Source organism: Physeter macrocephalus, chromosome 11, assembly GCF_002837175.3.
Source record: "Physeter macrocephalus isolate SW-GA chromosome 11, ASM283717v5, whole genome shotgun sequence".
Lineage (NCBI taxonomy): Eukaryota > Metazoa > Chordata > Mammalia > Artiodactyla > Physeteridae > Physeter > Physeter macrocephalus.
In genome coordinates, this window is record NC_041224.1 from 172294321 (window position 1) to 172308566 (window position 14246).

The 14246-nt window shown below is 35.7% G+C and overlaps 1 protein-coding gene across 1 annotated transcript in view; it reads left to right on the forward strand.

Annotated features, from left to right (window-relative positions):
- PPP4R4 (protein phosphatase 4 regulatory subunit 4) overlaps nucleotides 1-14246 on the forward strand; it is a 125240-nt gene that overhangs the window by 100658 nt on the left and 10336 nt on the right. The window contains exons 17-22 of the mRNA XM_028496363.2: nucleotides 1774-1918; nucleotides 4553-4594; nucleotides 4695-4769; nucleotides 9911-9980; nucleotides 10411-10494; nucleotides 10799-10892. Of these exons, the coding sequence (XP_028352164.1) occupies nucleotides 1774-1918; nucleotides 4553-4594; nucleotides 4695-4769; nucleotides 9911-9980; nucleotides 10411-10494; nucleotides 10799-10892 (510 nt within the window). The remainder of the gene's footprint in view (nucleotides 1-1773; nucleotides 1919-4552; nucleotides 4595-4694; nucleotides 4770-9910; nucleotides 9981-10410; nucleotides 10495-10798; nucleotides 10893-14246) is intronic.

A 14246-nucleotide genomic window follows, 5' to 3' on the forward strand; every position in this document is an offset into this window, starting at 1 on the left:
CCTGTGCGTCCGGAGCCTGTGCTCCGCAACGGGAGAGGCCACAACAGTGAGAGGCCCGCGTACCGCCAAAAAAAAAAAAAAAAAAAAAAGCAGATTTTGTTGTATAAGAATCCTCAACTGAAGGCTCAGCTGAGAAGGTATCCTGGGAACTCCAGGAATGGGACTTAGTTGTCTCAAGGATTGGCACAGAAATAAAAAAATAGTATCTGGAGAGCTCTTAGATGAATGAATGAAGACAGCAGCCCCAAGTTAGACAACCAGCCCTGGCAAAGCAGTAGAATTTTAGCTTAGCAAAGCAGAACATTTCCTGCACCACCTTTTCCTAGGAAGGTTTTTTGTTTGTTTGTTTGGTTGGTTGGTTGGGTTTTTTAATACTTTCCTGGATTTCCTTTCACCTGTCTGGAATTCTTCAGTTTGCTTGTTGCTTCTTTCCTGGATTTCCTTTCACCTGTCTGGAATTCTTCAGTTTGCTTGTTGCTTCTTTATAAGCCCCATTTAGACTGTGGTGGTGCTGTAGATGCTCTCCTTTTATCTCTTCTTCTCAAACTGCACTTACTTGCCCGGGCGATTCTCCAGTCTCATGGTTTATGTATCATCTGTGTGCTGAAGATTCCTGACTGCACATCTCCAGCATGGACATCCACCCTGGACAGAAGACTCATTGAGCCAGCTGCCCACTAGGATTTCCATCGACTGTCTAACAGGCTCCTCAGACTTCATCTGTCCAGTTAATCCCCATCTTCCTCATCTGCACTTCTGCAGTCTTCTCCGTCTCAGTAAATAACCATTTCGTCTTGCCACTTGCTCAGGTCAGAGCCGTGACTTCCTTTCTGTCACTCCACTTCCAAGTCCTCAGCACATCCTGCCGCTTGTAAAATATATTCAGAATCAAACCACTTCCCACCACCTCACTGCTGCCACTCTGGTTCAAGCCACCATCATCTCTTGCCTGAATTACTGAAAGAGCCCCCTGCCACCCCGTGTCCCTTTTGTCCTTGACCACCTACAGTCTAATCTCAATACAGTAGCCAGATGATACTTTCCAAACGTTAAGTCGCATCATTTCACTCCGCTGTGCAAAACCCTCCATGGCTTCTCATTGCTCTCAAAATGAAAGCCACTCCCCAGACCGTGACCTGCAAGGCCCCGGATGAACTGGCCTCCTGTTTCCACTCTGAGGCCTCCAGCTAATTTCGTTTTTGCTCCGTTCTGGCCATGCTAGCCAGTTTGCCAGTTTGGGCCAGTTTGTTAATTTGGGGCAACTTCTAAGGCAAGCTCCCCTGACGGGGCACTTGCTCTTACTGTAATGGTTTTCTCTAGATAGTCACAAGGCTTAGTCCCTAATTTACTTTAAGTCTTTGCTTAAATGTCATCTTTTCGGTGAAATCTTGACTAAAAACCTCTCTGCCCACCTGTTTTGAACTTGTAATCCCCCTCCTTGTACTCCTTCGTCGTCTTAACCTGCTTTATTTTCCTCTGCAGCATTTACCACTATTTGACAGACATTTTACGTATTTGTTTATCCTCTCTCCCTACCCGTGTACTAGAACGTGAGCTCTGTGACAGCAGAGAATTTTGTTGGTTTTATCCACTGCGGTATCTCAGCACCCAGAATAATGAACGCTTGACTCGTCATAGGCCCTCTGTAGACATTTGTTGCATAAGAAATTAACTCTCAGCCTAGCTAAAGCTTGAGTTTTCTTTCAATTTCATGTGACTGTCATTCTTAGTTATTAAATTCACTCACAAGTTAATACTTTCAATTTATTGCAGAATGAAACTTTGCTACTTGTTGCCCAAAGTGAAATCTACCCTGAAGATCCCTGCAGATAAACATCTACTTCAACAGTTAGAAATGTGTGTGAGAAAACTCCTCTGTCAAGAAAAAGATAAAGATGTTCTGGCCACTGTGAAAAGAGTAAGCGTCCCTTTTGCCATGACATTTGCCTTTCTTGCAGTGTTCATCACAGCCTCACTATCTTAGCTTGATGGGATAGCAATATGTTAAAATATTTCTATCACTGCTAGAGTAGTAAGAATTAGTAACTGATTTGGTTGATGTGTGCTCCAGCTGGATATGAAAGTTCCTTCCAAAGGGCACTGAGACATTAATCTTTTATTACTGGTGATATAAGCTTACATTTTAGGTACTCAGTAAATACTGTTCAGCTAGTAATGAATGAGTACTTCATTCACGAGACTCTTTATAAGTGATTAGAATTGGGAAAACTTTGTTGGTATAATTGGGAAAGTCACATGTGATAGAAACTTAGCCCTGAAAGGGCTGGAAGGGCCTTCAGTGATCTGTTGGACTTTGCAGAAGCTCTAGACCTAGAAATGTTCAAGTGTTTGCTTAAGATCTTCATGGTAAGTGGTAGAGCCAGGGCTGAATATAGATCCCTAGTGCTTTTCAATTATGTAACATTGTGTCTTATGGGTTTTTGTTTGTTTTGTTTTAGCCTGTGATCTTATATGGATTGTTTGGCAGTATTGGAACACTAACACAGTAAACATTGGGGTTAGTGAAGTCAAACCTTAAAATACTTTATAGTCTTCAAAACCTTTTGGTTGAGTATATAACTAATATTTTTATAAGGTTATGTCAAATTAAAATCATTACTTTTATGGTGATGAATTGGGAGATTCAGATTGACATGTATATACACTGATGTGTATAAAATGGATGACTAATAAGAACCTGCTGTATAAAAAAATAAATAAAATTAAATTAAAGAAAAAAAGCATTATTTTTATGAATCTGAATGTGAAGTTCAGGACACATAGTTTTTGAGCATTTATTTGTAGTGAGAGAAGTTAATTTATTAATGTCTTAAGTAACTTTGTGTCGATGGTGAGGAAAAATAAAAAGAGTCGTTTGATTTTTTTTTTTTCCCTAGAGATCATTGCCAGATATTGCATAAGGAACTTTTTAATAAAGTGATTTGATAACTTAGTATTAATTAGTATAATTTTATTTTACTGAAATATAAATTCTTCTTTCATTAACTGAAATAATCAGAAATACCCAGAGTCTGGACATGCATCTAAATCTAAAAACATAGATACACATAACATTTGTTTCTACCAGATATTTCTGTCTTTACCGTTTAATTACAGAAGTGTAGGCAATGGAGTTAACTTTCAAAATAGTAAACATGAGACAGTTACTTACTTTTTTGAGAGAATTTATTAACTGAAGAGGTAACTCAAGCTGACCCTATAAATAGGGGCAAAAATGATATAATTAAATTCATTATTAACTTTCAATGGACTATTCTGGAGTACAGCCCTTATTTTAAGAACATGTCACATGAGGAAGTCAGTCTGTCCTGTGAAAATTCTATAGTATAATGTTTATCAAACTGATGTATTGGTATGGGAACCTCTCAGGAAGCTATTCAAAGCTTTGGGATAAAAATGAAATAGTTTAGTCAGTTTTTTAAGATGAAAAGTAATTTCATTTAAAAGGGCTATTTCATGCCATAAATTATAACATTTTCATAAATTTCAGCATAAAAATAAAACTTCAAATAAATATTATGTTTGCAATGGATAGCTTTGGGCATATGAATACATGTACTTTATCCTGGCCATCAGAGTTACTCCTGTAAAAAAGTACTGTCCTCTATCAGAGACAGAACCCTGGATTAGATGGGCCATTGTTTGATTGAAATAATTTATTTCAGACCAATGTATTCTGAAAAGACAAATACTAAATTAAGAGAATGCTTTCAGAGTAAAGTTTTTTCTATTGGTTAAAATGTCATAATAATCAAAAGTTTCTGTGGCAAGGAACTAAGGATACTAAGCCCAATGATACCTAGCTTTGTATATATTTAGCTAAAAGTTTTTTTAAAAAATTCAAAAATTATATTGCATTTCTGAAGATTCAGAAAAGAGTGGCACAGGAAGTTATTAGAAACTAAATTGCATGTGTTCAGTATGTAAAATAATCCTCTACACTTGCTTTTCTTTTTTTTTTTTAAATTAATTAATTAATTTATTTTTGGCTGAGTTGAGTCTTTGTTGCTGTGCGCGGGCTTTCTCTAGTTGTGGTAAGCGGGGGCTACTCTTTGTTGCGGTGCGCGGGCTTCTCATTGCGGTAACTTTACTTGCTGTGGAGCTCGGGCTCTAGGCACGCGGGCTCCAGTAGTTGCGACACTTGGGCTCTAGAGCACAGGATCAGTAGTTGTGGTGCACGGGCCTAATTGCTCCATGGCATGTGGGATCTTCCCAGCCCAGGGCTCGAACCTGTGGCCCCTGCATTGGCAGGTGGATTCTTAACTACTGCACCACCAGGGAAGCCCTACACTTGCTTTTCTTAAGTTGAAAAACTTTTAAAAGTTTAAGTGGATCCTGGTGTTAATATATAGAGGTTGATTAAAAACACAATGTAGAGTTGGGAAGAACTTTAGAGACTTTCTAATTTAGCCTTTCACATAGTGGAGAAGTCTCTTCTTTGATCCTCCCTCTGGAAAAGGAGTCTTTCTGAGAAATGATTAGTTGATTTAATTTAATTACTGTTGAATAATTTAAAATATTTTCTTTGCAGATTGTGTTAGAGTTGGACAGAATGGAAATGTCCATGGACGCTGTGAGTACACTCTCTTTACCTTATGTTGAAAGGAATATTTAAAAATTGGCAGAGACTCATCATTAATGTTTCACAATTTCATTTTAAACTTTAAACTTAGTTTCAGAAAAAATTTTATGAAAAAGATTTGTTGGATCAAGAGAAAGAAAGAGAAGAGCTACTTCTTTTGGAAATGGTATGTTTTCACACGCACACACACGTACTCTTTTCTGACCAGTGTTAACTGTGCTTTATTATTAAATCTAATTAATAATTTCTTTTAGTTTCATACTACTTATATTTTCCCTAAATGACTAAAGAAGAATCCTGACCTTTTGAAATACGTTCTTTTATGAATTGTAAGGAAAACTACATTTGAGAGCCTTTTAAAAAAAACGACCTTATTGAAGTATAATTGACTTATGATTAACTGCAAATACTTAAAGTGTGCAGTTTGGTGAATTTTGACATATAGACGTATCCATGAAACCAGAATATAAAATACCAAACGTTGCCATTCCTTCAAAAATTTCTTTGTGCCCCCTTTGTGATTCACATCTTCTACTCTAGTCCCTAGCAACCACTAATTTAGTTTCTGTCACTGTAAACTAGTTTGCATTTTTTAGAATTTATATAAATTGAATCCTATGTTAGTACCTTTTTGGGTCATGCTTCTTTCCATCAGCATGATTACTTTGAGATTCATCCATGTTTTTGTGCATATAAAGAGGTCATTCCTTTTTATCTCTGAGTAGTAGTCCATACCGCGGATATACCACAACGTGTTTATCCACATCTTAACGGACATTTGGGTTACTTCTAGCTTGGGAACATTAGTGAAGAAGTCTTTGAGTGGACATAAGTTTTCATTTCTCTTGGGGAAATAACTTAGGAATGGAATGGCTGGATCATATGGTAAACTACACTTAACTTAAAAACAAAGACTGTTTTACAAAGTGCCTGTGCCGTTTTACATTCCCATTGGCTGTGGTGGAGAGCTTCCATTACCCCGCATTCTCTCTAATGCTCGAGAGGGTGGGTACGTAATGTTATCTCAAATTGCTTATGCCTGATGCCTAAGGAGGCTGAGCATCTTTTCCTTTGTGTATTGGCCATCCTTATATCTTAGTTGATGAAGTCCCTTTTCAGATTTTAAAGTGGTTTTTGTTTATCTTCTTATTGAGTTGTGAGAGTTCTTTATAAACTCTGAATACAACTCCTTTGTCAGAGATACATTTTATGAATATTTTCTTGGAGTCTGTGCTTAATGGTGTCTTTGGAAGAGAAGAAGTTTTTAATTTTGATGAAGTCCAACTTATCCTTTTTTTCTTTTAGCATAGTTCATGCTTTTTTGTTCTAAGAATCTTTTTTCTATCCCCAAATTATAAAAGACTTTTTCCTATGTTTTCTTCTAGGAATTTTAGTTTTAGGTTTTATATTTAGGTCTATGATTCATTTCAAGTTAATTTTTATATATGTTTATTTTTTCCATCTCAATGAGCAATTATAGACTGCCATTTATTAAAAACTTTACTTTCCCCATTGAATTGCCTTAGCACCTTTTTAAAAAAAAATCAATTGTCCATATATACATATGTCTGTTTCTTGACTCCCATTCTGTTACAGTGATTTATAGGTTTATCTTTTTGGCAATTCCAAACTATCTTGATCGCTGTAACTTTATAGTAATTCTTAAAATCAGGTAGGGTAACTTTTCCAACTTTTTAAAAAATTGCTTTGGCCAGTAGAGGCCCTTTTCATCTTGATACAATGTTTAGAATCAGTTTATCAATTTCTATAAAAAGCCTGCTGGAATTTTAGTTAGGATTGTGTTAATTAGCATTGATCTGTAGGTCAGTTTGGGGAATTGCCATCTTAACAATATAAATCTTCCAATCCATGAACATTGTCTACCACTTCATTTATTTAGTCTTCTTTACTTAGTTTTGGTGGAGTTAAGTGTAGAGTTCAAGGCAGTCTTTTGTTAGATTTATTTCTAGTATATTATGTGTCTTGGCATTGTAAATGGAATTGTAATTTAAAGTTTTACTTTCCAGTTTCTTGTTGCTGGAGTTTAAGAATACAATTGATTTTTGTATATTAACCTTAGCACACTTAAAAATGTGCTAAGTTTGCTTATTTGTTGTAGAAGTTGGTTTTTAGATTTAATAGGTCAGTCTACCTGAGCCATTTTGTCATCTTTTAGTACAGTAGGATTACTTCTTCCTGTTCAGTGTTTGTGCCTTTTATTTCTTTCTTTTTGTCATATTAAAAGGTCCAGGACCTCCAGTATAATAAAAGACCTCTGACTAATAAAAGTGATGCAAGTAGGCATCTTTGTCTTTTTACTGATCTTAGAGGGAAGCAGTTCAGTCTTTCATCATTAGGTATGGTGTTACGAATAGGTTTTATATAGATGCCCTTTATCGCTTCTATGCCTAGTCTGCTGAGAGTTTTTATGAATGATTGTTGAATTTTGCCAGATGCTTTTTCTGCATTTCCTGAAATATTTGTTTTTCTACTTTCATTGTGTTAAAACATGGAGTTACATTGATTTTTCAAATGGTAAACCGATTTTATATTTTGGGGATAAACTCTATTGGGTGATGATATATTGTCCTTTTCTCTGCTGTTGGATGCTTGGCTAATTTATTTAAAGGAATTTTGCCTTTGTATTCATAAATTCATAGTGGAAACTGGTTTATAATTTTTGGGGTCATTTCTTGGGTCTTTTAAATTTGGTATTAGAGTTATTCTGGCCTCATAAAATGAGATGGATAGTATTACCACTTCCTCTATTTTCTGACAAATTTCGTCTAAAATTGGTTTTTTTTTTTTTCCTTGAGTGTTTGATAGAATTCACTAGTGAAACTATCAAGACTCAAAGTTTTCATTTTGGAAGGATTTTGATAATTCATTCAATTACTTTAATAGCTATAAAACTATTCAGATTTTCTTTCTTTTTTGTCAATTTGATAAGTTGCTTCCCCCCCCCCTCCAATTTGTCCGTGTCATCTAAGCTGTCAAATTTGTTGGCATATATTGTTTATAATATTCTTATATTTTCCTTCTAATGTATATAGGATCTATGGTGATATCCCCTGTTACATTTTTATCTTAGTGATTGGTGTTTCTCTCTGTCTCTTCACCACCACCCCCCTTTTTTGAATTGCTTTTTGGTGTTTTCTCTAGAAATTACAGCAGACATACCTAACCTTTTATAGTCTTCTTATTGTTAATATTGTACCACTTTTTTTTAACAGTGATACAGAACCCTTTACCTGCTCCATACTGTTCTTTATGTTACACTTGTCATGTGAATTACATCTGCACTGAAAACCCCACCAGTCAGTGTGATAATTTTTGCTTTAAGTTGTCATATGTATCTTGAAGATCTTAAGAGAGTAAACCTGTGTGTTTACTCAGATGTTTACCATTTCCAGTGCTCTTCATTCATTGCTTAGGACCCAAATTACCCTCTTATTTTTTCCCTTCAGCCTGAAGAACTTTCTTTGGAAGTTCTTGGAGTGCAAGTATTTTGTAACAAATTATCTTCGTTTTCCTTTATCTAAAATGTCTTATTTGTGCCTTTCTCTCTAAAGGATATTTTTATTGGATACAGAATTCTGGGTTTACAGCCTTTTTTATACTGTACTTTAAGAAGTGTTTCTGTTTGTGTTGTGGTCTCCATAGCATCTGATAAAATATCTGTTCTCATTTGAATTATTATTCTTCTCTATATAATGTTGTTTGTCTCTGGCTACTTCCAAGATTTTTTCTTTTCTTTTTTGTCTTTAGTAGTTTGCTTTTGATGTTTTTAGGCATGATTAGTTTCAAATTTGTTCTGTCTTGGATTTGCTGAGCTTCCTGAATCTGTAAATGTGTATCATTTCCCAAATTTGGGAAGGTTTGAGCCATTATTTATTTCAATATATGTTCTGTCCAAGTTCCTCACTCTTATACCTCTGGGTCTCCAATTGCACATATGTTAAATCTTTTGATATTATCCCACAGGTCCATGAGGCTTTGTTCTTTCTTTCTTTTTTTTTTTCTTCCTTAAACTCTGATACTCAGAGTGAATAATTTCTGTTGATCCATCTTCAGTGTCACCAGTTCTTTTCCTGCCCTCTGCATTTGGCTGCTGAGCCTCTCCACTGATTTTAAAATTTCCATTACTCTATTTGTCAGTTCTAAAATTCTGATTTTTTATATTGTCTATTTTTCTGCAGAGAATTATGCTGTGAGATTAAAAACTTAAATGGAAATCCTCTGAAAAGCAAATTGCATTATTTCAGCAGTCTAAGCCAAAGATTAGAGTTCAGGATTGCCAGTGGTAGAAGATGTAGAGAATAAGCAGACTCTAAAAAATTTTAGGACTTAATGACCTAAACCCAAGACAAAAATCAGAGAATAGAAAAAGATCCACAGATGATCCTGATATTAGAGTTAGCAGACAAGGACTTCAAGACAACTGTGATTAATATGATCGAGATAGTAGAGGAAAAGATGAAGCAGGTAACACTACTGTTAAGCTCACTTAGTGATATTTTTCAGTTTTGCGTGTTTTATTTTCAGTTTTATAATTTTTATTTAATAGTTTTTTATTCAGTCCAGTTCTATGTGGAAAATTTTTTCTCTTGTCTGTTTTCTCTGCCTTTTAATTTTACATGCACTTGAAAAGAATGTATATTCTCCAGTGTTGATTGTAGTGTTCTGTACATGTCGGTTATGCCATGTTTGTTCAGAACTTGGTATGTTTATTGATTTTTCTTGGCTATTCTGTTGGGATAAAGAACTCTTTGAGTTTGGGTAACATTTTGTTTCTTGGTCTGGGAGCTGTTTATATGGGTGTGTTCACTTCGGGAAAATTTATTGAACTGTACACTTATATTTGTGCACTTTCTCTATGTGTATTACACTTCAATAGAACATTTAAATAATATCTAAAAGATCATTTCTTTTTCTCTCAGTCTTTTAAAAGAAGAACATTATTTTGCCATGTATCAGTCAGAAATGGAAAGGGCCAGTAGTAACACATTTTGCTGATGAGAATTAGTAAATACGTTGTAGAAATTAATGGCTCATCACAACAATGATACTAAACTCATTGTTTTAGTTTGACAAGCCTCCAAGGGCACAATTCTGTAGATGTTTAAAGAAACACAAATCTGAAAGAACTGTGACTTCTTTAGACACTAATTTGGAAAAACAAATTACTTCTGTTACATATTTTTGTGAACTGTATCTGTACCTCTAAAGTTTAGAGTAATTTCTGATTAGAACAATTTTCTAAATCTGATGCTTACCTTTAATGCTAAGATACTGTTTTATTACTAGGAACAATTAGAAAAAGAAAAGCAACAAAATGATGGAAGGCCCATGAGTGATAAAACCTTTGAAAAGAAACGTAAGTAGTTTTCTCATGTCTTTATCACCAAGGTACCCAACTGATGTTGCATCCTAGCCTGCTGAGAGACCATGCTTAGTTTTTAATTTAATATGAAAAATCACTTCACCTTCTTTAATTTATCAAAGTTGTTTTCAAAAATTGGCTGCTAACTGTGATATAGATTTAGGAGTACATGAATAAATGGTGAGGATCAATGTGGAGGTTCAGATCCTTCAAAGGAAAGTTTGAAGTTTGGTAACAGCAATAAGATTGTGAAATTGATCACTGAATAACTAAGATTGAAATATTTAAATATATAAAAAGATTTGGAAAAGAGTGTTGCTTCACTAGGGATAGTGATTCATATTCTCTGCATTGCCTTGTATGTGTATGGAGATTAATAAGAACTCAGAGGAAATTATAGCACTTAAATCAGAGTTTGTTTTAGGTAGAGACACCAAGACACCAACAACTCTGCCCAAGAACATCCCCATTTCTGTCCCTGGACCCTCTTCTGGCAACCCATCCACAAGTAAGAAACTAGTTTTTGTGTCTCTTTTTTTCCTTTCCTAAACAATAATTACAGGGAAGTCACTCCATGAGATGAGATATATTATTTGAAGGCACCTTTTGCCTTTTACTGTTGGTTGTTTTGGTGGTTCTTAATGGGCAGTAGGGGTAAGAGATACACCAGTCAGGTCAAGCTAAGGAAAGGAAGCTACACCTGTCAGTGTTTTACTGAAAATTGTGGGAGTTGGAGAGGAAATGGGCTTGGGGCAGCTAAGGATGAACTGATGAGCTAAACAATTGCATTTTCCTTTTGCTTGTTACTCTAGGCAAAGAAATCAAGAAATCCAAATTGACTCGAAGCCAGTCTTTTAATAATCAAGCTTTTCATGCAAAATATGGCAACTTAGACAAGTGTGCTGGGTATGATCTGTCAGCTACTCACATTCTGGCTTAATTTTTATTTTATTTTATTTTTTTATTAATGTTTATTGGAGTATAGTTGCTTTACAATGTTGTGTTAGTTTCAGCTGTACAGCAAAGTGAATCAGTTATACGTATACATATATCCCCTCTTTTTTAGATTTCCTTCCCATTTAAGTCACCACAGAGCACTGAGTAGAGTTCCCTGTGCTATACAGTAGGTTCTTGTTAGTTATTTTATACATAGTACTGTGTTTATGTCAATTCCAATCTCCCAATGCATCCCGACCTCCCTTCCCCCTTGGTATCCATAAGTTTGTTCTCTACATCTGTGTCTCTGTTTCTGCTTTGCAAATAAGTTCATCTGTACCATTTTTCTAGATTCCACATATAAGTGATATTATACAATGTTCCTTTTTCTATTTCTGACTTACTTCACTCTGTATGACAGTCTCTAGGTCTATCCACGCCTCTGCAAATGGCACTGTTTTGTTCCTTTTTATGGCTGAGTAATATTGCTTTGTATATATGTGCCACGTCTTCTTTATCTATTCCTCTGTTGATGGACATTTAGGTTGCTTCCATGTCCTGGCTGTTGTAAATAGTGCTGCAGTGAACATTGGTGTGCATGTATCTTTTTTTTTTTTTTTTTTTGCGGTACGTGGGCCCCTCACTGTTGTGTCCTCTCCCTTTGTGGAGCACAGGCTCCGGACGCACAGGCTCAGCGGCCATGGCTCACGGGCCCAGCCGCTCCGCGGCATGTGGGATCTTCCCAGGCCGGGGCATGAACCTGTGTCCCCTACATTGGCAGGCAGACTCTCAACCACTGCGCGACCAGGGAAGCCCTGCATGTATCTTTTTGAATTATGGTTTTCTCCAGGTATATGCCCAGGAGCTGGATTGCTGGGTCATATGGTAATTCTATTTTTAGTTTTTTGAGGAACCTCCATAGTGTTCTCCATAGTGGCTGTACCAATTTACATTCCCACCAACAGTGTAAGAGGGTTCCGTTTTCTCCACATCCTCTCCAGCATTTTTGTTTGTAGATTTTTTGATGATGGCCATTCGGACTGGTGTGAGGTGATACCTCATTGTAGTTTTGACTTGCATCTCTCTAATAATTAGTGGCGTTGAGCACCTTTTCATGTGTTTCTTGGCCATCTGTATGTCTTCTTTGGAGAAATGTCTATTTAGGTCTTCTGCCCATTTTTTCATTGGGTTGTATTTTTTTTGATATTGAGCTGCATGAACAGTTTATATATTTTAGAGATTAATGCCTTGTCAGTTGCTTTGTTTGAAAATATTTTTTCCCATTCTGAGCATTGTCTTTTCATTTTGTTTATGGTTTCCTTTGCTGTGCAAAAACTTTTAAGTTTAATTGGGTCCCACTTGTTTATTTTTGGTTTTCATACTCTAGGAGGTGGGTCAAAAAAAGATCTTTCTGGGATTTATGTCAGCGTGTTCTGCCTATGTTTTCCTCTCAGCGTTTTATAGTGTCTGGCCTTACATTTAGGTCTTTAATCCATTTTGAGTTTATTTTTGTGTGTGGTGTTAAGGAGTGTTCTAATTTTATTCTTTTACATGTAGCTGTCCAGTTTTCCCAGCACCACTTACTGAAAAGACTATCTTTTCTCTATTGTACATTCTTGCCTCCTTTGTCATGGATTAGGTGACCATAGGTGTGTGGGTTTATCTCTGGGCTTTGTATCCTGTTCCATTGATTTATTTTTCCGTTTTTGTGCCAGTACCATACTGTCTTGATGAATGTAGCTTTCTAGTATAGTCTGAAGTCAGGGAGCCTGATTCTTCCAGCTCTGTTTTTCTTTCTCAGGATTGCTTTGGCTATTCAGGATCTTTTGTGTTTCCATACAAATTGTAAAATTTTTTGTTCTAATTCTGTGAACAGTGCCATTGGTAATTTGATAGGGAGTACATTGAATCTGTAGATTGCTTTGGGTAGTATAGTCATTTTCACAGTATTGATTCTTCCAATCCAAGAACATGGTATGTTTCTCCATCTGTTTGTGTCGTCTTTGATTTCTTTCATCAGTATCCTATAGTTTTCTGAGTACAAGTCTTTTGTCTCCTTAGGTAGGTTTATTCCTAGGTATTTTATTCTGTTGTTGCAATGGTAAATAGGATTGTTTCCTTAATATCTCTTTCTGATTTTTCATTGTTAGTGTATAGGAATGCAAGAGATTTCTTTGTATTAATTTTGTATCCTTCAACTTTACCAAACTCATTGGTAAACTCTGCTCGTTTTCTGGTGGCTTCTATGTATAGTATCATGTCATCTGCAAACAGTGACAGTTTTACTTCTTTTCCAATTTGGATTCCTTTTATTCCTTTTTCTTCTCTGATTGCTGTGGCTAGGACTTCCAAAACTATGTTGAATAATAGTGGCAAGAATGGACACCCTTGTCTTGTTCCTGAGCTTAAAGGAAATGCTTTTAGTTTTTCACCATTGAGAATGATGTTTGCTCTGGATTTGTCGTATATGGCCTTTATTATGTTGAGGTAGGTTCCTTCTATGCCCACTTTCTGGAGAGTTTTTATCATAAATGGGTGTTGAATTTTGTCAGAAGCCTTTTCTGCATCTATTGAGATGATCATATGGTTTTTATTCTTCAATTTGTTAATATAGTATATCACATTGATTGATTTGCATATATTGAAGAATTCTAGTATCTCTGGGATAAGTCCCACTTGATCATGGCGTATGATCCTTTTAATGTGTTGTTGGATTCTGTTTGCTAGTATTTTGTCGAGGATTTTTGTGTCTGTGTTCCTCAGTGATATTGGCCTATAATTTTCTTTTTTCGTGATATCTTATCTTTGTCTGATTTTGGTGTCAGGGTGATGGTGGCCTCTTAGAATGAGCTTGGGAGTGTTCCTTCCTCTGCAATTTTTTGGAAGAGTTTGAGAAGGATGGGTGTTAGCTTTTCTCTAAATGCTTGATAGAATTCACCTGTGAAGCCAACTGGTCCAGGACTTTTGTTTGTTGGAAGATTTTTAATCACAGTTTCAATTTCATTACATGTGATTGGTCTGTTCATATTTTCTGTTTCTTCCTGGTTCAGTCTTGGAAAGTTATACCTTTCTAAGAATTTGTCCGTTTCTTCCAGGTTGTCCATTTTATTGGCATATAGTTGCTTGTAGTAGTCTCTTATGATCCTTTGTATTTCTGTGGTGTCAGTTGTAACTTCTCCTTTTTCATTTCTAATTTTATTGATTTGAGTCCTCTCCCTTTTTTTTCTTGATGAGTCTGGCTAAAGGTTTATCAATTTTGTTTATCTTCTCAAACAACCAGCTTTTAGTTTCATTGATCTTTGCTGTTGTTTTCTTCATTTCTAT